The following is a 23,364-nucleotide window of genomic DNA, read 5'->3' as shown; positions in this document are numbered from 1 at the left end:
TCTTGGTACATATACATCAAAGGAATTGATTAATCTACTCTGGTCATAGATTCTTTTGTTCCTTTGGTGCAGCATGATCCAAGCGTTCTTGAATCACTGATCCTGATCCAGATCATCCTAAAGGAATGCACCCAATGATTAGCGACAGAGGCATACAAAAACATGATCCCTTACCGACATGATTGCTCCACTCTTAACATTTGCTTTACAGGCAGCCACGTACCAGGCAGGCATACCAACCCACAACTATAACAACAAAAATAAACAGGAGACGAGACAGATGCTCAATGCTACATACCAACGAAAAAGGTAAAGCCTGCATTGGAACCTAGTGGCGCACTAGGCTGGAGCTTATCTCCAGTTTATGTAGTTTGAAGCAACTAGGAGTACTCTTGCTTGCCCTCAGACAGGATGATAGTCCATCGCATGACCACCCCCCAGCAGAACATTTGCTGTTACCTATAATGATAATCTTGTATTGGCTGGCAATGTTGGCTAGAAGCTTCACAGGTGAAGCTCACTAGTCTGCACTTCTGTCCACAGAGATATAGTGGTTCATGTTTTCCTAGACACACCAATGACCACAGTGAAAAGAAATATTGTCCAAAACACTAAAATGACCGTACTACTGACTTAACATTTTGAGCTATTTGCACAAGCAACTATGATGGCAGTGATAATGTCAAGTGACCGGTAAGTAATCAACTAACCTCTAACCAAGCCACAACTGTAGGCGCATTCCACAAAGCAAAAGGTGTCCCAGCTGCTAATGCTTCCGCTAACAAATGTGACTTATTTTTTATTCTCCTGTCTAACTCTCTCTGCCCTGTTCCTCCTGGAACAGGTTCATTTGAAAGAGAGTACGAGTCTGATAGGACACCCGCAGAGTCCTTATTTTTAGTCTTTGTTTTAGTTCCAAACAGACGCCCAAAGGATCCTTTGATGCCTTTCTTACGCGAGCCACTGCTGCTGTTTTTTGATAAAGATTCTGCACTACTTGTTGTGCTTGTGACACTTGGTAATGAGTCCACTGAGTTATCCCTGAAAGATGGAACCAATTTACTTGTCACTGTTAAGAGCATTTTTGCAGTTACTAAATAAGCCACTGGTGTTTGATCAGGACTGTGGGACAATGCTTGGACTCAAAACATGCCACATTCAATATCAATCTTCAAATTATCTATGTTTATTGGTGGTTTTTATCTGACATTATCATTGAAATTCTCAGATTCCAAACTTTAAATCCTACAAAGTTACACCTTTTACATACTCTGAGACAAAAAAAAAAACAACGAATCTTGATGCAAAGTTTGGGATTGATTGAATGAAATCAATCCCAAATTTCATATACTTGAGCCGAGTATTACGTCCACTGAACATATCGGGCCGAACCCACACACAACCGCTCTCATGTGGCTTTGATAGCTCAGTTGGTAGAGCATTGCACTGGTAACACAAAGGTTGTGGGTTCGAATCCCATTCAGAGCCTGAAATTTTTTCAGGTCATTTTTCCAGTAGTGTTATGGCTGCATTCGCATCCTTCATTCTTTCATGCTTTATGAAGTGTTTTGAACTTTATTGTGTCTTGTATGAACATGTTTCTAATGGTGATAGAAATGGATATTTATGGTACATCTTTTTAATTTTCAGACCTGAATATAATAAAACAAATTGATCTCTAAAGAGCTCTGAGGTGAAATCAAAATTAATGATATTGATGGTACAATCTCACGTGTTTCTCTAGTTTTTACGCTGATCTTTTGTGGATCAACGAAGGACACCAAACTGGTGGCTGCATACACATGTACTACTTGTAATACTTTTTGTCAAAACTACTTCTGTAATAACTCAATTATCAAAACAGTAGCACAGCTCTAATTTGGACAAAATGAGTGATTCTGGTCAAAAATTGTTAAGACACAACACAACATCCATTTTCTCCCTGTTTTCAATGCTCTCACCTTAATTTGATCATGCCATTAGTAGATGGTACTGTACTTGCTGCATCATCAGGTAATGAACTGGAATTTGCACCTGTCTGGCTGGGTTTAGAACTTTCTGTAGAATCAGATGTACCTGAGCTAGGCGTGGGAGGGGTGGGTGCATCATCAAGGTTGTTCAGTGAACCTTCCTTGCTTGACTTAACCTGCACAAACACGAAAGAATAAAGGTAAAGTCTGCATTGGGCTGAGCAGTCCATACCACTGGAGCTAATCCCAGACTTTACTCCCCTGTGGATGGGATGCTAGTCCTTCACAGGGTTACCCCCCCCCCCCCCCAGCACTAAATTTGGCTGTTCTCGTATATACAACTGGGTGGAGAGAGGCACTGTGAGGGTAAAATGTCTTGCCCAAGAACAGAACACAGTGACCCTGGCCAGGGCTTGAGCCTAGACTGCTCAATCTGGAGTACAGCACACTACCTATCAAGCTGCTGCACCTCTACAACACGAAAGGATAATTTAGAAAAATTGTAAAAACAAGTCCAAGAGTAATACTAATTCTCTTGAACATGGAGTTAGTCCATTGTGGATTGCTGCCACCTACTAGTATACTAATTCAAATGCTGCACACTGATTGGTTGTGCTGTTCTACACTATCAGCTGTTGGTGAGAGTGCAGTGGCTAAAGGTCATCTACTGAAAATGGAAATATGAAGTATCAGAGGAAGATGTACAAATATCACTGAATGATTCAATTCCTGATGAGACTAAAAGAGAGACATACATGGAACTGTAACCAGACTTTTAAACTTCAAAATTATTGGAGGGACTGACAAGCATGCATACACAGCTGCAAGTTTCAAATAGAAATGCAGTCTGCAAGCAATTTTGCGTACATGTGATGCTTAATCAATATAAAAATTAATTACAAATCATTCCTTAAGATAGAATTCTACTACAACAATTAGATTATTTGCTTATGATGTCTCAAGCTCACAATCTAATTGTTAAATAGTGTACAAGACCAGTGTACATACCCAGATTGGTGTTGTATCCATGGGATCAAGAGGAGGAAATGGAAAAGATGTAGAAGATGCAACCAATTCCTGGTAAAAAAAAAAAAATTAATAAAAAAGAAGTCCAATATTAAGAACAAATCTCTATGTTATTACCTTCTCAACAACTTCACACGAGTCTTTAACAAGTACCTTGCAGTTTATGTGTGCATTTGAGGTCACAGTACCCTATAAATGAAAAACAATCTAAGGGCACAACATACATATACCTGTTGAGAATTAGCTGAATACACATGCTTATGCATTGGGCTTCTTGTTACAGTCTTCTCAAGGACAATGGCTCTCCTCTCAGTTGTCTTGTGTTCCTCCTGAAGTTGGCTAATCACAAATACAAATTCAAGATTTCTTAAGGTAATGAAGTGATTTCCCATTTGCACTTTGTATTAGGATTAGTCTCATTTCTACTTTATTAGAAGCTAAGATTGCTGCATTGAAATAATAATTATGAAGAAACACTGCTGCAAATTATGCCAAGATCCCTAATGTGAAGGACTAATAATTAATTATTCAATATGTATCACCAAAATTCTTTCACTGAACTAAAAGAAATGTGAGGTAGTACGAAAGGGAAATTTCTATTAATTTTGAGCAAAAATGTAGTATACACGTGTAAAGGTAGAATGGTTAGATGTACTTACTTGAGCTCTTTATTAATTATGTCTATCTGCTGTTGTAGGAGAGATGCTAAAGTCTGCGCGTCACCACCGACGCCTCTTTCTTCAGAGATGTCACTGCCAGCATCACTTTCAATGTCAGAGAGCCGACCAGTGTCGAATGCCATGGCAACATTCTTAAGAACGCTTGCCTGTTCTAGCTTCTGCCACTCCTGTTCATTTAGTGTAAACACCCTGCTGGGTGAGTCCTCTATTCCGGAGCGGCCTTTTGTCTCTCGCTTAACAGGCTCACTAAAATTCAATAAATTAAAGAAGTTCAGCCATGGCATTTTGAGTTATTTTGGCAGCGTACAGAATTATCTTTAAATCAGAGGAAAACTGAAAACAGTAGTTTACAAAGATGGAATAATACCAACAAGATAATAAAACAATAAAGGAACCAGGATGGTTAGAAGGAGAAGACTGGCATGGATCACAAAGTACAAACTTCAATTGGGCTAAACTTTTCAAGATACGCAAACTGTGACGTGGCTCCTTTAAAAACTCAAAATACTACTAAATAGTTTACAGCAGAGGCAAAATCATTTCAAGAGTTTTCTTTAAGAATGACAAATACGGCACATTTGTAATATGGTGGAATCTGAATAACTGTCATGAATTATGATTGTACTACAAAGTAATCACAACTAACCAATAATAGCATCCGTCAGTAACCTGATCAGAGAATCTTAATTTTTAACTATGTGGTGCAGAGATAAATGTGATGGGAAGTCATGATTGGTATTGGTTTCCACAGAAAGATGCTTAGTTACGTAAAAGATTGATAAAAGCACATGATATAATATTTGTGAGCCTGCTTGACTGCTGAAAACAGGCACATCACTGCACCTTATAATTATGGGAAGGCACTCAATGTGTATTAAAGTGTATCAAAAAAAGCTAGTATTGTTAAGTTAAATACCTGGCAAATTGTACAACAGGACCATTCACTGCAGCAGCTGGAGCACTCTGTTTAACAAAATTATTGTTTAAGTCAACATCATGATGGTAGGAAAGTGGGAGGTAGAACATTGCTGCACTCAAACAACAGATAGTGGGAAAGCACCTGAACCAAAACTAAGACGATTTATGCTAGGTCTTCATGCACTGAAGAACTGTCACTGTCACTGCAAAATGACTCAAATTTGTGAACTCCTGCACTTTCATTTAGTATTTTTATTACAACAAAATTAACATCATAGAGAAGAGAATAATATACAAGTTTATCAACTTCAGTTGTAAAGTATTTGCCACTGTAGTGTTTTAACATGCCTTAACAAAACCAGATACAAAATTTGGAGTGTTTTTCACAAAGTTCACTTTTGACCAAAATTCTTAATGCCCTTTTTGCACCCGACCTTTCAACTGGTAGTTGTTCTTAATTGTAGTTGAATATTGGCATTAAAAAATACTGTACCGTAGATTTTCGTTTTTCAAACTCTTCATTCAGTCTTCCTAGTTCTAGGGCTAATATTTCCTGTGCAAGAAAAAACAAGACATCAGACATAAAAATACTACTTGCCATGGATCAAAAGCTACTGCATAGAAAATTTAAATTACATTGTGAATGTAAGCAATACAATCCAATGGATAAGTTGGTTTTCATGTGGGTCCTCTATCCTGGTCAAATTGGAATTTGGAGTGTTGGTTTTAGTGGAGGGAGGAAAACTGGAGAACCAAGAGAAAAACCCTTCGAGCAAGGAGAGAACCAACAACAAACTCAACCGACATTAAGGCACCAGGCTGGAATTCAACCCGAAACACATTGGTGGGAGGTGAGCGCTCTCATCGCTGTGCCATTCCTGCTCCCCAATAATGACCAGTCCTCAAGAAAACACTTATATCTAACATTTTTGTTTTCCAAACAAACACAATTCTTTCCAGGGTGGTGCCAGGAGAGACAAAATTAACTGGTTTCCCAAAGAACAGTGAGAAAGTGATTTGTCATGTACGTAGCCCAACAAAGACATTAGTAGATCTGGATGCGATGCAATCATTGGTCAACCCTTGCAAGTAAAAGTGCACTGTTACCCTCTGATGTCAATCACTTGTCAACTGCTCTGAGAATTTTGACATGGCTTGAACAAACTGTGAATTCCAGTTTGCCCTTTGGACAAGCAGCTTTCAAATTTTGCTTACTCAGAACTGGGCAGGTCTTAGTTTGCTTTTCGTGATTAAGTTGCCAGATGTCTTGCCTGGGCCCTTGCCCATCGGGCAAGTGAAAATGAAAAGCAACTTGCCTGGCAGGATAGTCTACTTGTCCCAATGACAGAAAACAGTTTTATTGATTGATGTCAAGTAAACTCGAAGTACATGTAGCCAATGAGAGCACTTACCATTGGAAAAAAATCCAGACACATATATATCTGTGTGTGCTTTGTATAGGTAATCATATGGTTTCAAGTTCAATTTGGAATTAATTTGCATGAGTGAGCTTTCTGAAAAACTCACAAGTGCAAATAAATTCCAAATTGAACGAGAAAAACTGTATGATTACTTATTAAAATTCACGTGGAGGAAGTGTCGGAAGATCTTTCTTGAAGCCTGCACAAAATTCTCTTCATCATTTTACGTTGTATCATTGGCATAGAAAATTTCCTTTTGTCTTTCAGCCAATCATAATCCAGAATTATGATGTGTAATTTGCACTGGTGTTACACTTTTTGCACTAGTGTTACACTTGAACTGCACTGCTCTCAGCCAATCAGAATCGAGTAATTTTTTCATGTATGTTATTAGTGATTTAATAATATACTGTACATGCAGTTACTTGTAGTGGATCAATTGTCACATTCTGACTGTTTGCTACCCAGGTCTTCTTCAAATAGACTGATTTTAGGTAGTTCTTATTTCATATTACCTTTTCCCTTTGAAGATCTTCTACTTGTGATTTTACTGCTGTAAGTTCTTGAGCCAGAGCAGCCTGTTAACAAAAACACAGAACAAAAATCACACATCAGGGCTGTCATTAAGTTTCAAGTCACCTGTAGCCTTGATCTTCACACCTGTAACAAACTTGTCACCTATTGAGTGAATTGTATCAACTATAGTCCAGTTCACCTGTAATATCAGGGGCCCATAAAACATAGTCAGCTGTAGCAGGTATTATGGGTTACAGACCTTATTGACAGCCCTGCGCATGAATAGTTCACCTAGCAGCTAAAAATTAGTTTCTTTTTACTTCACTTTTCAAAATCTTGTTAAGTCTAAGGTTCAAAACTCAACTACAGATTCCATATTTGTCTGTGGTCAACCATAATTATGACTACAATCAACACACCTTAAAAAAAAATAAACAAACAAAACTGAATGAAGTGTACTAATCCCAAATCACTCATAGACCTTCTGCATCTGATTTAAAAAATTGAAAATATGTTTCCTGAGAAGTCTGCTAACATAATTTACAGCACCAGAAAATTAAAACGTTGGTTGATTTAAATTTCAGAGGTCACATGGTCTGGAAAGTGCAGTAAGGTGTAACATAACTTTTTTGTTGCTAAAAAAAAAAAGTCAAAATTAATACATGCAACAAACTACATGTACACATACAGTACGTGTATTCAACATAAATCACAAACCTTCTCTTCCAGTACAGCCATCCTTTCCTTGAGGTGAACTTGTAGTCTTTCAGTTGATTCACCCAGCAACTTGTCAATTGTATTTGATAATCTAGTGTTATGGTCTTCTTTAATCTTTTCTCTTTCCCGGGCCTAAAATAAAGGACCTTTAGCCATCAGTGTACTTGGCATCATATACGGTCTTTAGGACAATTTTACAATCAGAAAAATTAAATATGCAGGTCCTCTATCCTAGCTGAATTGAAATTTGGAGATATGGGATTTTGTGGAGGGAGGAAAAATGGAGTTCCCAGAGAAAAACCCTTCAGGCAAGGTGAGAACCAACAAGAAACTCAACCCACACATGGCACCGGGCCGGAATTGAACCCGGGCCACATTGGTGGGAGGCAAGTGCTCTCACCACTGCACCATCCCTGCTCCTAAAAACATACAAGTATTAGAAAAATCATCAGGTCTCATTGTAGCCCAGTATTATTAATTTTGGTGTACAGAAGATTTTTAATGCAGAGAGGAGAATTTTAAAATCCATAACTTGATGCAATTTAAAAGGTGCTGGCTGGCACCACAAATGTTTCACACTGTCGAAATACGAACCATTCCCCAAGCTAGAATGCCAGAGTTGACCTTGAACTGTGACCCAAAACTCTATTTAAGTAAACTACAAGTGGTCTCACCCTGTTAAGCTCGGCCTGAAGGTCTTGAACCTGGGTCTGCAGCTGTTGAACAGTCTCTTCTGCTGACCCTTGTTTCTCTGCCGCCTTCAAAGACAAAGAGACATGGCATATCGGTTATTGACTAAGTGCGAGATCAAGATGTCCGGATACTGGCTATGTTTTTTTGTTGTTGCATACACATTCACATTTTGATCAAGCTTAATTAGCTCTTAGGCGTAACATGTTTAAATAAAGTGTTGATTGACTGATTGAAGTTCTTTTGTGCAGTCATTATGGATTGCAATGTAGTTAAGATCCATGAACACACAACAAGAAAAGGCCAATATCAAGCCCTCTTAACTTCATCAAGAACAAGCTTGAATAATAAAGAGTTCATTACATGGCATAAAGAACAACATTTTCAACAGATAATACAGCTGGGAATCCCGATAAGATAGGGACATCTTGCCTGCTCGCTTTGCAATTCACAGTGCAAATTTGGTTTATCTTACCTGCTTGTGAAGCTAACCATTATAATAACATGTTGTTAATACTTGAACAAAATACTAGTATGGGAGAAACATTATTGATGTTGGGAGCAAAAACCTCTGATTTTACCAACATTTTTAGTTCATTTTAAAAAACAGGTCAAAAAACTACGACTGATGCAAAACTTGACAACTTCTTTACTGCTTTGAAATTGTAGCACTGATGCCCTTGTACTAAAGTACAAGTACACTGTGTATAATCAATATTCCATTTTGCTGGACCTCACCTGGTAGCAACTGATTTTATGGTACCAATTTTTGAGACTCAATTTACAATACATATGCGCAATGGTTCAACTGTTTTCAGACAATCAACTAAATATTTACCTTTCTGGAACTTAAAAAAGAACAGTACAACATTTCAAATCCATATTTGTGTTTCTGATTGTACTCTCCATGACATGTCAGTACAACTTACCTCATTTAAGGCTGCCATTTGTACGGCTAATTCTTCTTCTATTTTAGGTAATGCTTCAGCTTTTCTTAGAGACTGGTTAAGGTTCTGCTCAGCGAGTTCTAGTTTTTCTTGTTGACACCTTACTTTCTCTTCCGTCTAAAAAGAAATGAAACATAATCTGCTCCGGTTAGGGTACTGTAAAATTTCCCTTGAGTGAACTGTTTGTCTTGCATGACTTGGTGATTTCGAAAATAGCCCAAAGAAGAGAACTGCACTGATTGGTTTAAAATCGTGTTTCTATAATTCGATAGAAACACAGAACTAGCATAAGCTGTTGATGCAATGATGGCCCGAGCAAAGAGAATTTACATTTTGATGATCAAAGTATACAATGTGTTTTCTTTACTTTGTCACTGTATTTTCTAAAAAAGCTGTGGAAACAGAAAAAGCTGTGGAAACACTTGCCTGTCGGTTTGTGTTCCCACAACATTTCTTTTTCTTCCAAACTTCCACTTGTGTTTCTATTTAACAATTAGAACATGAACTCAAGATTTCTATCACATGATAGTTAACAAGGGCGTAGCCCGAGTCGACTATCATGCATAGAAATCGAGAGCGAATAATCTAATTGTTTCAGTATAAATCTACCAGTCGTTCAAAACTTTAGCTACATGTAAATCCCCCACACAGACACCTCAAAAACGCAAAGAAGAGGCTGTCATTTTGTAAACAAGCGCACACTGCTACGCTACTCACTATCTACAACAGAATAGATATTGAGTGGCATAGCCAATCAGAGAATGGCATGCCTGATAGAATGCTAGTAGATTTATCCTAACACTTGACAGAAACACGGCACATGTTTTTGCTTTCTTAAATAGCTCCTTTCAACTAATTTCTTGTTACTTGAATTGAACCAGTTCCAAAACATGACTGCTGCTAGTGAAATAATTTGCAGTCTGTACAGTGTAAGTTAGGAATTATAAGTGCATTGAACTTCTCTACAACAGCCACCCTAGAGCAAAGTTAACTGGCTGTTATTAAGAGACTGCTGTTGTAAAAATGATTCAATAGAGTTAAGTGCCTGGTTGTTCCAGCTAGGTAAGTGGTCGTTATAGAGAGATGGTTCAAATGAATAAACATATATTTACTCAAATCAAAAAGTACATAGCAACAAACTGTGCCTCACGTTTTGCACATAATACAGTTTAATCAATTCAAAGTTAACCACTGGTTGTAATTTTTAATCACCTGTATAAGTTCACTTTCTTTACTAGCAAGCTCAGTTGCCAGTCTCTCATTATCATCATTCAGAGCTGTGACTTCATGCTGAAGTCGAACGTAACGCTTCTCAAGAGTTGCTATTCTATCTTCCATGTCGGATTTCTGGGCTGCTGCCTGTTAACAAGTTAATACATAAAACCAATTCAATAAGACGAGGCTAAAATACAGCACCTTGTTAAGAAAAAAATGTTGGTAGACACAAACATATATATCATCTGTGGTTCCTGTCAGTCTTCTTTCATGGATGACAACTATATCCATTATCTATATTGAACATGTTTGACAACCTTTTTTAATTTGATGTTTTGAGTTGCAGGCTTTTTACAACAAAATGAAGGTGTGTTGATCATGTACAGTTCACGTACTTTTGGCCACAAATTTGAAATCTGCTCATACAGTAGTTTTAATTACTTCAGATCAAAAATAGATCAAGACGACTAATGTACCTCATCTAAATCTCTTTCCAGTCTCTGAATGGAGGTATTTCCTCTGTCTAGCTGTTTGTTACATATTCTCAACTCTTCTTCTAGTGCAGTACATCTCTCTTTCAAATCCTTATTTTCTCTTGTAAGCTGAAAAAAAAAGACATTGAGAAGAGTTTGTCTAACAAAACAAAGACCAATCAGCTTGATTTTTCACTGACTGAGGAAAATTATCAATGAGAAAAAGATTTTTCTAACACATTGCTACAGCTGAGCCTAGAGTTATGTGTTGTATGTCATTATAAGTCAGTTTTTTGTCAAGAATATCCATTATCGATCTTCCCTCCAACGTGATGAACTGCACCACTGCATCCTGTCAGAAGCCCTGCCTGTTATCTTAAATGATAGCCATACAATTAAATGTACATTATTTTAGCCATTATGCTTTGCAGTAATAAAATTGTCCTTACCCGTTCCACCTCCTTGGTTCGTTTATCCAAAAGAAACTGCATCTCTTCCATTTGTTCTTCATGTGCACTCACATCAACATTAACTGGTCCGTTCGAAAGATGCTGCTGAAGTGATGATTAGGTTACAAAGAACTGTTAGTTTTTCAAGGCTGGGTCAGTAGTCCATATGATGACGCGATAATGCAAATAGAATGTAATGCTGACAATATGAAAGACTATGCCAAGCTGTCAGGTTTCAAAACCCGATGTCCTGGGCAGCATTCTACATAATAGAGCTCAACAATGCGCGTGCTGGGGTTGCCAATACGACTGAATTTTTTTCACTAGCGACTAACTTTCCACGCTTTTCACTGAAATACTTTTGCTGATGTTTAAATCTGAAAACTTAGGGGCCAGCTGGCCCCAAGGTTTTTTCCTGAAAGTTGAGCCCTGCATAAACTGCTTCTTGTACAAAGTGATGCCTACACACAGAGCCAACAATATTGTTCAATCTGGCTCTGACTCTAAATTTCAAAATTTGGAATTTATCAAACAGGGTGTGTTTCAGCAAGAAAATTATCAATGTGCCAGTAAATAAACTTATTTTGTCTGTGTGTGCATACAGAACCACTACCAAGTCTAGCCATGAAAAAAAGTTGTAACCGTGCACTATGCTTTGATAACCAACCTTTTCAGCATTAGAATTTTCATCACCATTTTCCTGGCAGTTCTCACTTGATGCATGAAGCTTTTCCTCAGTTCTTACTCTTCTAAGATTTCGAAGTCTAATATCCTCATTTTCTTGTTCAAGCTCTTTGAGCTGTAAAAATATAAAAAGAATAGAGATCAAGGAATGAAAAAAAAAAAAAAATCAGCATCTCTAAACTGTATAAATGCACAATGTACGGCAACAAAGCTCTACCTTTTCCCGTGTTTCTTCAAGTTCTGCTTCAAGGGCATTATTTTTGTCTACAGCCTGCCGAAGTCTTTCACGCACCTATGGAAAATAGAAAATTACAATGGTAAAGTCTCCTCCAAACCTAAGGATTGGAGAGGCCAGAAAGCTCATTGTACAGGTCATCAACTTCAGAACTGAAGGGACTAAGAGCACGGGATGGAAGACCCCAAACAAAGCCCCCTCCCCCCTCCCCCCTCCCAGGCTGCATTATCCCCTGACAAACCAAATGGAGAGAGGAAGAGAGTGTTAAGTGTCTTACGTAGGTTGACAACACAATGAACCCAATTAATGCTTGAACCAGACTACTTGATCCCGAGTCAAACACACAAATCCCTGGACTGTGGTGTCCCCCACGCCCAATTTATAACATGTTTTGCTGAATAATAGGTCATGCCTACCTTTTCATCCAGAGCTTTGTGATGCTCAAACAGGGATTTGAGAGCCTTGAGAACTTCCACTTCAGATGACACACCTCCAGTGGTGGCAGCTTGTCGTTTGACAACTGTCATTCTCAAGGATCTTTCGTGTCGTGCTACTAAACATTCTAAATGTTCTAGAAGAAGCTGCAGGAAAAAGAAATAAATTTTGTAAACAATGACAGTTTTATTCTATAAGCATTAAGCTATACAGCCCATTTTTCATACAAGCTTAAGTGCTGGGCACCCAAGATTTCATGGTTAGGAAACTTTGGGCTCCACATAATTTTTTTTAGACTACAGCCTTGCCATTAAACCATTGCAATACTTTGGAGTTTTACATTCACCATTCCAGAGGCCATGATTCTTTAGGTCTATACATGGTACCAAGAATTCTGACCTTTGCCTGGCCTAATTTTCTGAGCATGTGCAAAGTATTTGTTTCATACTCTCAGCCAATCAGAGTTGTCAGATTTCACAGGAACTCCAGACGTTCATTGTTGGACCTGCCCAGAAGGCACTATTCTTAGTACGGCCAGCAGCAGGCAAAATTCGCCAGCTACTTCCCAGGATTTCGCTACCTACTTTGATTGAGAACTTGCATCAAATGAGACAAATGGCATGAAACATTTTTCTACAAAACATGATGCTTGGATTGGCCAACATTTATTCATAAAACACAAAAGAAAGTTGCCTGAATTCCGAGTAATTAGCGGTGGTGACTTGCATTTGTTTTTTCTTTCGTTCAAAAACAGTTTGTGATGAGCTGCCTGGCCTTTACGCACAACCTTGGGATCTGAGTGTGAAACCTGCACAACGCATGCCCAATACAAATATCCACATGCTCTGAAAATCACTCATGCTTGACAAGATTGCATCCACTTCCCAGAGTTTGAGTTTTGCCAAAATATGAATAAATTACACATCGGATGTCTGCCATAAAGAGGCAAACAACTCTGTTGGAGGTTTTTCAACCCCCACAAAAGTGACAGCATAAAGAGACAGGTATGTCCAGAGTTTTTTAGTCAGCTAATCTTAAAAAAAATTTGTTTCATTTATTCGTCACATTGGTCAGTTAATCCAGATCATTTTAATATTTATTTGTCGTTTTGGACAGCAAAAAACAAAATGATATTTTATTTATCCATTGCTATGTTCTCTGGTTTCTGTGTCCACAAATGGGGCCATAAATTGAAGTCCACCCAAGGTATAAAGAAACTAATCTTTCATTTTATTGGACTTAATTGATTCGTATGGTTAGGACAATTTTAGCACAGAGGGCCACTAGTTTATCAGTTTATACTGTCACATGTCACCCTCTCTAAATAAAGTTGATTGATTGATTGATTGATTGAGAAGCCTCAATGACAGACACTACTGAAGCTGCTGTTACATCTGAAGTGCTGCTGCATCAAGATCTACAGCTGCCACTTGTTCCGCTAATTTTGTCAAAGAACTTGAAACAAACTGGCTCAGGGTCATTCCACAGCCACCAAATCAACAAGAATTAACCCGGCTAGAAGAAGTGAAGAAGCTGCCTGAAATGCATTTTAAGAGGTCCAAATTTTAAGAATCTCCCAGGTGGGGGACACTCCCATACACCCCCACCCCAAGGTCATGCCTTTGACTTGAGTTGTACCTTCACCACCTAGTCCTGGAGTATTGCCGCCTACTCCAGTTCTTATTGAAAACCCTGTTAACCAAAAGGATTGTGCACTCTGGGGACAAACATAGCTGCTTGCAAAGCAAATTTTTAGGGGATTATAGTTTTGTGATAATTCAATTAAAGAAAAACCAGAAAACAAAATCAATGTAACTATACAATGTACCTGTACCTTAGGCAAGGCAGTAATTAGCATTCTAAGGGAGGGGGGAGAAAATACAGTGTGGTAAAGAGGGAAAAAAAAGATATTTCATAGCAATTGTGCCCCCGATTACACAAACATTGGGAAACCTGTCTTATTTCTGCATGGGTGACACGATGTGCTTGGACTGGAAAAAACACTCAACTTGTTTAGACAGCAGTTGACTTACGGTTTTCATTCTATGTGGTATGATATTGGCTTTAATCTCATTTCTGATCACTCTATTCAACCCACACACACACAAGAAAACAGGAAAATTAACAAAAAAAACAAAACACAAAAAAACAGTTGGCCAATATCCTGCCAGCTTGAACTTTGCTCATCTGTTTGTCTGCCAAACAACACTAATTAACTGCTGCATATTTTTAATTGGCTTGTATTAGCTCAGGTCAGACTAGAAAGAACTTTGATTTAACATGGTGGTCACAGGTAATCATATGATTGGTTGAACAAGCTGATGCACTACAATGCAGTGTAGATAAGGAATATTCCACTTTAAAAGCTTTTTACTCACTCTGATTTTCAACTTCAAAACTTCACTTATGACAAACTGTTCAGTGTGTGCTATGAGGTCACGTGATCAGTTAAGACAAAAGACCTGTTGACTGTGTAAACAGTTGCCATCTTAAGCAAGAAATGGTCGTCTGTTGTAGGTTTGAGTGGAGATTATTTTTCTATCATTATCTGTTGATAACTGTCTGAAAATAAAGCATTTCTGCATGCATATTTAGAAGCAAAATTAATGACCTCCTATCCAGAATCTAATTTAAGGACATCTCTGAGCTGATACTATCCATCCACCAAAGATGAAGAAGGAAGTGTCAACATGGCAAAATATTAACTTGCTTTGCTCTTAATCACTCTGTTATTGAATAGAAAACTGTATCGCCTACCTAACCAATGAAATACTAATAAATTGAAAGCTACATGTATGTGGTCAGACCTTGATGCATAACCTTTTCTGGAATTGGCCCTGGTTGGCAGGCATTTGCTTTAATTATTCAGCACTTGGTACATTTTATTGTTTGCTCTGCCTGGACATTGCAGTTACTTTAGGACAGTCAGCTGAAATCTAATCTTGATTATCTCTCTCGCAATATACCTGTATCAATTAAACAACTCGAAATGATTTTCATCTGTTTATTTCAGAATTCCACCACAGACGTTACTGGAGACATCATAGCGTGTATGGATTTCATGTGACTAGGTTTTAGAGTAAATAGGAGAGGTCAAGTTTACTAGGCAGCCAGTTCAGTTCAATTGTTACTCTACCAGTATGCACATCAAGGAAAATACGCAGTAAAGCCTCGTAAATACATGTTATGTTGTTATACTTAGTACTGTGGAAACTTCCTCTTAACTCTTAAGGTCGGCACACACTAGGGTACATGTTGTGGGGATATGAAGTGGAGACAAGCCCCTTCATGCATACACATTGGATGCACGTTGCACGTACAGTACGCAAGCTGGTGCTCACAAAACAGTTCTATGTTGTAGCGGGGACAGTTTGCAAGACCAGTGCACATGATATGACATTGAAAACTGAGATCATTTTGTCTCTGCTACATGACACATGAATACAAACCAGCTGAATTCCATGCAACAATTTGTCCCTGCAACAGAACTCTGCTTTGCAAAAACAGGCATGTCACATGAGAAAACAGTCGCTGCCACATGTTACTGCTTCCACCATGTCCATCAGACATGTCTCCTAGTGTACTGACCTTTATGGTATTAAGGTATCAACTGTACTTACTCTTGTATTACACCTCTCTGACTTCAGTTCACTGATTTCCTCATCTTTTTCTAGGAGCTGTTCCCTTGCTTGGTTTAGTTCTTTAAGCATCGTTGCAAAGTCCTATATAAAGACAAGATGTCAGTTAAGCAAGTTCTCAGGAACTTGTAAACATTTGTACACTATGATAGAAATAACAATCATTAACCGTTTCAGATGAGCTACCTTGTATAGATCTACAAAGCCACAGAGCCAAATAGATCTGAATAGATCTACCAAATCACACATGGCTACAGAAACCTTATAATCAACATCCAGACTGTCATTTTGTTAACATCAAAAACTCACTAAGTTGACATGGTGTTCTTACATCGGGTGGGGTATGGAAAAATTTACTGTGTATACATATATCACAACTCGAAACCTGGAACACTTGTGGATCATGCATCAAAGAAGATACAAGCCACTTTACAAGAAGCCGGGAAATAGAGAAAACTGTGCTAGCTGCTGCTATAGAGACAATAATTTTTATATCATAAGAAACCCATGTAAACAGTTCACATTTATGTTCATGTGCACAGGTGCTGCTTAATTATCATCCACATCGCCAGCAACAGTAAACCTCATATTTTTTTTAAACCATATTTTTAACCTCTAAATCATAAAATTCCCTAATTTAATTTCAGAAGAATGCTGATGAAAGCCATGACACTTTATTGTAATAACTTAAGAAGTTTTTTTTTTTTTATCTCATCATCAAGCTAAATGAAAAGGTATGCCATGAAAGAAGAATGATAAATTTTTAGTGGAGGAAATATACATGTGTGTGCTTAATGATGAACATTTTTAGAGCTCTATTAAACTACATTAATTTTAATTCGTTAGATGAAACAGGTCACTTTATTTTGACAACACCATACAGAGCTGGAAATAATCTATATTATGTGGCAGGACATGTCTTTTCACATCTCTATTTTGGACGGACATATTACCAATTTGCTCAGACATGTATTAAGTAATCTGCATACAGAAGTAATCTGATGACTCAATCTGCAGGCATACATGAACAAATAACTATACTTTGCAATGCATTTTAGGGGGATTTTAAAGGCAGATGTTCATTTCACATTTTATACAAGTCTAGAAAGGCTATCAAATCAACACAAACCATAGATCCATGAAATTTGTGATTTTTTAAATCTTTCAAAGCAAACATGGTCTTTCAATAAGATCTTTATGACTAAAAGCTTACAGATTTTGGTGCTGCTAATAATGTCCAACCATCAAGTAAAATTAGTCACTATAATAGACAATGTCTCACTAATTTTCTTGGACAATTTCTGATAAAGGCTGTTATTTCCAGCACAGTTGTGAAATCTGTTTCCTGTTCTTGCATTTTTCACATGCTCAAGAACATGTTCGACAGTTATTAAGAAGCTTAAATGTTTATTTGACAAGATTAAGCCACTTACACTGTAATGATGTTTACATTTAGTTTAGCATTTTGGCCAGTAATTGAACCACACATATTCAATTTTTAATGCACAGCAAACCCAAGGCAGTTAAATTGTAAATAAATTATCTGGCTGATATTGAGCTTTTGATTTCAACTGCAACCCGTGACGGTTGACTTCAATCTTTTTTACTACCGGCAGGAAATTGACAGTATAATGTTTTAAGGCATTATAATTAGCAAACATAATAATTATTTAACCATTATGCCTGATCTTGGTTATACTTTGCCTATTTTAAACTTAATTGGAAAATGATAAAAAATGGTAAGGATTCCTTAGATGTTCAAGCTCAGCACTTAACAGGCTTGCCATTATTACAAAAAGCTTCATTTAATGAACATGACTATGATTAAATGCCAATTAAGTGATCTAAATTATATTGATATAAATAACGGAGGTTCAACTAAAAAAAAAAAAACAGCAAAAAAAAAAACTGATACTCATTTCTTCAGCACAATAAAAAAAATACAGTTAACAGTTTTTAAAATGCCAAAATAATTTTTGTCAAAATTTCTAGCCTTTTATAATATTAATTAAATTAAACATAGTTGTAACCACAATTATGCATATTGATCAAAACAATTATATTTTTAGCCCTGGATTTGCAGAAATTATTAATAACCACAATCCGTGAAGATGGACAAAAGATTAGCTTGCAATTCTCAAATGTGGAATCACACTTCGTTTGCACATTGTATTGTAACATGTAAGTACTTTTAACACCTCTGTAGACCACAAGTCGTGCTGGCAAAGAAATGTTTGATTAGAAATGTCGAATGCAATCACATACCGTGACGTGTTGGGATGTATTTACATATAAACAGAAACCATGTTTGCCCTTTCATCCCGGGACATGTATTAAATTGCTATTTGTCCAAGGCCGCTGCCAAGCAAAATGGAATTCCCTAATAACTCGTTATCATCACGTTATCAAAGGCCTTGGAACATTATGCCGCCGCTGAGTTTTGGATTACATATTACGGTAGCTAACGACAGCTTTTGATGTCGGAAAACATTTTGCGCACTGTACAACATGCACAAACTCAACAATCACCGATCATAAATTTATTCTCATGCAAATTAAACTAAAGAGTTGGGTAAACACGATACTGTCTGTACAAAAGGTTGTACTCGGTCGCGAGACATTTACGCCAAAGAATAATAGTTGTATACAAGTAAGTTTCTTCATGTCGTGATGCGAGGCATGGCGAAAAAAATTTATCCCAAATGCTTTCAAGTGCTTTGATTAAAATGGACCTGTTTGAAGAGGTGAGGGTCTTTTTAATAAAGTCTTCGTTAGCCAAGTGTCAAAAAGCAAATAATACCAGCTTTAAGTAAAAAACCGATTAAATTCCACAGCAAATTAGGACTGATCGAATTGAATAGGTCATGATCACTGCTATTAAAAAGCACCCATCCAAAACCTCTATACACGAACGAAATACCACATAGTGAATTCACCGGAAATACACACAAGGTTCTTTAGAAAGCTTTGCAGAAAAGGAGAGGTTCAAGTATTACAGCAACACTCTCAATCAAGCTGGGACCAGTGTTATCGAACCAAACAGGACCACAATTTCGTTAGAATTTATAACGACGATGCACCACGAGGTGATAACATGCAAAGTTATGACACGATTCACCGACCGAAAAAATAAACATACAGAGGATTCTTTTCGATCAGTTTAGCTTGGTGAAGGTACGACACTCGATCTGTCTTTTGCTGCAAGTTGATGAAAAGCGTCAGGCATGCAAAGAGAGATTCATTCATGCAAAACAAACAAGCCAAAGAGAATCTCGTCATTTTCCAAGTCAAATAGGCACGAAATAAAAATGCAATATTCGGAACATCAAACTTGTCTAATATTCGACTCGTATAATTATGGTGAACTTCGTAAGTTATGCCTAAAAGCTGGAAACAACTGTCTCAGAAGGCAAAACATAAGCTTATGATTTCAATAATTCTGTGTAAAATTCTTAAATTAAAGATCACGGCCTGCACAATGGATTCCCACAAGCATTGTTTACAAACACCTAGAACCAAAAGCAAAACTCTTTCTCATAAATACATTCTGTGGAGCAAATTATTCCAAAGAAAACCAAGGAATTGCTAATTAGAATAATTCCTTCGCATTTGGGTGATGCGATTAAAGCGATTCGTCGAGTGAATAACAGAAGAACTACAAGCTTACCTCTGCTAAAACCCGAACACGGTTCTTGCCAGATTCTTCTTTTAAATTATTGCCAGACTCTGTAATAATACCATCCAATCCAGCTAGTCTTTCAATTAGTTGGTCATCACCCTGGAAATAAAAAGAAATTCCACCGGAGAAAATCATAAATCTCTATGCACATGTGTGAGATTCGAGAAGACTGTCCCAAAGAAGCGATTTGCAAGGAAAACATGAACGCATCAAATACATAAATATGCATGATCTTTGGCGAAAAATAACATAAACTCATCGACAAATTAGAAGTTCCCGACCCGCAAACTCGTGTTATCATCTGTAAGGTTGAACCTAGTACTTCAGTATATAAAGTAGCAGGAATTTTTGATCGCTGAGTTGAGGAATGCAGCTCGTCGGACCAACAGTACAATCTAGAGATTCTTCACGCACTCTGGAATTTTGTACACCTTCGACCTAACTTCGATTTGAATAACGCTGTCCCTAAAAGAAAAGGTTTCTTGTGAAAATGCTGCAAATATACTCGTACTTGTACAGTGCTAGCCGTATGCTCTGAGTAAGTAAACACTCGCTCCGTGAAATGACACTCAATTACAGATCAAATATGGCGTATTTGAGTAAGCCAAAGAATGAATGGTCAAACCTCAGACCATGGAAAAATAGAGATTAAAACACAAGCTAAACTGCTCCTTACATCATTAAGCACAGACTCCAAGTGATTCATGAGACCGTCCTTCTCCTTTTGACATTCTGTTAACTTTGCTCTTGTAAGGGCTAGCGAATCTTGAGTCTCACGAAGAGTTTCCATCAGCTTGTCCCGTTCATCCAACATGTTCACCATCAGTTGTTCGAAGTTCGTTTCCTCATTTTGGCCATAATGGATCTCTGGCGGGTCCTCAGAGATCGTAGGCATAATATCGCACATCATTTTGGCGATAGAACGAAACGCCGAAGCCCAGAGAAAACCAGATCAAGCGGATGAGCGATTTGACGTACGATTACATGGCCGCGAGGGGTGACCGGCGAACACTTCCTCTAGCGTGAAAACGGCCGATGGAATCTATTTTCCGCGCATTCTTCCACCATCTTGCGGGATACCGACACTTTCTCACTTATCCTCAGCTCTATCTTTATCTATGCAGTAGCTAGAAAGACAATAAAACACGTTTGTGGAGGTAATTCGCTTGACAATCGCAAAAGAACAGGATATACACAGCTCAGAGAGCAAAACTTGCAACCTATATCCCAGGAGGCCGTGCGCGCTTGGCGGCTCAGCCACCTGTCAGAACCTCACAACAGAGGAAGAACTGCTTTTTCGTGGGCCGTAAAAAAAAAAAACCTGCCCACACAACATCCATTTATTGAACGCCACACATTTCTAAAACTGCTCAAAGACTTCATGTGCGTGGTTTCAAGGTCCTTGATAAACAATACATGGGCTTTCAATTCGTGAGGTTTCCCGACAATAGAGCGGGGAACGATTAAATTTTTGACACTCGGTTGAAATGAGTTACGTTATGTTTACAGTGTAAATGGGTATATTGTCCTCGCGGAATTGTTATAACGATATTGTTTTAGAAAAAATAAAATCCCCAAATAATATCTTAACTTTAAACGACCCACCTCAGAAACAGATGAACTTGTCACAGGGCGACAAAAAAAAGCAAAATATATATTTTTTTATTATTCCTGTGACGTTTCTAACTCGAAGGACTCCCTGTCACGAATTTATAAAATTGACAAGTTATTTCTTTCGTGTTTACGTTGAAAAAATCAGGAGAACTAATCAATTTCAATGCATTCCTTAAATATCAAAGCCATTCAAACATCCTGTGATGGGTTTTCCAGACGTATAATTTCGCAATTAAGATGCGATAAATTGAAGAAAGTGGGCTCCCATCGCTAAGGCCAACCAAAATATCCCCTCATTGGACCGTGCTATCTAGACTTAGCAAAAATCAGATGGTTGGGGACGCTAGACGGTTGTCTAGCAAATACTAGATGTAAATCAACACTTAATTCATTATTACATTTCTTAGGCACGCACAGCCTTGGTTTTAGTTTACATTGAAGGCCACATGAAGAGCATTTATGAATCGCTCTCCAATTTAGTCAGTATACGTGACTGATCCACACTAGATGTGGTTTTCGGCGGTTACTGTCGAAGGAGATGCGAACAAAAGCGAGGACAGTATGATTTCCGATATAGCGCTTATCACGTTGACCTTGTTAGATGAAGAATCTTGAGTTATCAATGTCAAGTAAGTTAATGGAGCAACTTTAAAACAACTTACTAACCTTGAAGAAGAAATAGATACACCGAAGGACTGTAGACAAAATAACGATAAAATCGAGACAAAAATGAGACATTCTGACCTATTCGCTAGCCCCCCTCCTAATTTTACCCTTTCTCGCATCTTGATATATCCAAATAAGAAAATCAATTATGGCAAGTGGCTTTTGAATTATAAAATATAAATGTGCTTAACCGGATCCTAAGAATTAACTGCCAGCAGCTTTGAGATTTCACCATTGTTTTTATTCCTCAGTGAATCCCGGACGAATTTTGATCTTTTAACATAACCTAATGTACCAACGGTACCAAACAAATGGCATATTTACTTTATTTCAGCTGTCATGGGTACTAATTCTTTCAATATGGGTGGGTGACTTTAATATTTGTGTTGACCTTTATGAAATTAACGGTGTGTCACAGAAAGACCTTTTTTAAAATCCCTTCCCAGCTCGACTATTACCATATGGCCATTTTGTATATGGTTATTCTCTTAAACGAGCGAATATAGGCTGTATATAAACTAAAAAATATTGTGTCGATATCGAAAATTACTTTTAAATGTGACTAGCACAAGTAATGGTCTACTTTACAAATTAGTTGAATACAAGGTAATATAATGCCTTCGGAACAATAACAAAATGCCGAATAATTTAGTCGTCTCATATTTAATTATTTTCGGGCTCGTATTAAAACTTGTCAAAATGTCCCCATTTCCAAGCGTATAAGTTCGGGTTTTCAAATAATTTCAACAACAAAAAAAATAGCTGTTTCCTAAAACAATTTCCCAACCGACAATAATATTTGCAGTGAACGACGTTTTGAAGTGGAACCACAAAAATGAAATTCACAAAAAACGTCAAACCTAATATCCTTGGCTAATGGTTTTCGCGGGTCGTCCGGGATAGAAATTCGGACTCGTTTGTCAGGTCGACCAATTTACTTTAAATTCAGACCACAAAAGATCAAGATTAACTAGAATTACTGCAAAACCAAAATAAAGTGGCGGAAAGACTTAGAAAACCATACACTTCAAAAGGTGGGCGAGAGTGGTATGAGATCACAATTAATATAGGCGTGGTCGACATCATGGCGGAATGACAAGTTTTAAGATGGCTTTCAAACTCAATTAGTGCAAAATAGCAAAAACAGATCAGCGTACAGTTCTGTCGTACATCAGACGATTTCCACGCTGTTCTGTTTTAATTCGAAGGGATCATTTTCGCGTTATTTTGGGATGATTAATTAGCGGTCTATGTATCGGAAATCAGATTGCCTTTGTGGCATTGTGCGGCAAAAGCCTGTCTTTCGCATCCCTGTAATGTGGACAGCAACACTGCTAATCACACTCGGATGTAAGTGGGCCATTTGGACTCTTGACTTAAACCCCTCCTCT

General features: G+C 37.7%; 1 protein-coding gene across 2 annotated transcripts in view; it reads right to left on the bottom strand.

The window, feature by feature from the left end:
• LOC110043906 (liprin-alpha-1-like) overlaps positions 1-20,935 on the bottom strand; it is a 28,914-nt gene extending 7,979 nt beyond the window's left edge. Inside the window, exons 1-21 of one of the 2 annotated variants that reach the window (XM_020749414.2) lie at positions 20,370-20,935; positions 19,682-19,792; positions 15,997-16,098; positions 12,358-12,522; positions 11,924-11,998; positions 11,690-11,821; positions 11,023-11,127; positions 10,577-10,702; positions 10,098-10,244; positions 8,868-9,002; positions 7,923-8,006; positions 7,249-7,380; positions 6,531-6,593; positions 5,088-5,147; positions 4,593-4,639; positions 3,656-3,922; positions 3,227-3,335; positions 2,979-3,047; positions 1,962-2,146; positions 711-1,041; positions 175-246 (exon numbers count right to left, since the gene is read on the bottom strand). In XM_020749414.2, the coding sequence (XP_020605073.2) occupies positions 175-246; positions 711-1,041; positions 1,962-2,146; positions 2,979-3,047; positions 3,227-3,335; positions 3,656-3,922; positions 4,593-4,639; positions 5,088-5,147; positions 6,531-6,593; positions 7,249-7,380; positions 7,923-8,006; positions 8,868-9,002; positions 10,098-10,244; positions 10,577-10,702; positions 11,023-11,127; positions 11,690-11,821; positions 11,924-11,998; positions 12,358-12,522; positions 15,997-16,098; positions 19,682-19,792; positions 20,370-20,603 (2,751 nt within the window). In that variant the 5' untranslated portion in view covers positions 20,604-20,935. The remainder of the gene's footprint in view (positions 1-174; positions 247-710; positions 1,042-1,961; positions 2,147-2,978; positions 3,048-3,226; positions 3,336-3,655; positions 3,923-4,592; positions 4,640-5,087; positions 5,148-6,530; positions 6,594-7,248; positions 7,381-7,922; positions 8,007-8,867; positions 9,003-10,097; positions 10,245-10,576; positions 10,703-11,022; positions 11,128-11,689; positions 11,822-11,923; positions 11,999-12,357; positions 12,523-15,996; positions 16,099-19,681; positions 19,793-20,369) is intronic. The other variant, XM_089289548.1, reaches the window with a different exon arrangement.
• Between the last annotated feature and the right edge of the window lie 2,429 nt (positions 20,936-23,364).

Source organism: Orbicella faveolata, unplaced genomic scaffold (genome assembly GCF_042242905.1).
Source record: "Orbicella faveolata isolate gen_17 unplaced genomic scaffold, um_ofav_v1 contig_2, whole genome shotgun sequence".
NCBI classification, from domain to species: domain Eukaryota; kingdom Metazoa; phylum Cnidaria; class Anthozoa; order Scleractinia; family Merulinidae; genus Orbicella; species Orbicella faveolata.
This window is presented reverse-complemented; position numbering and strand designations above follow the sequence as displayed.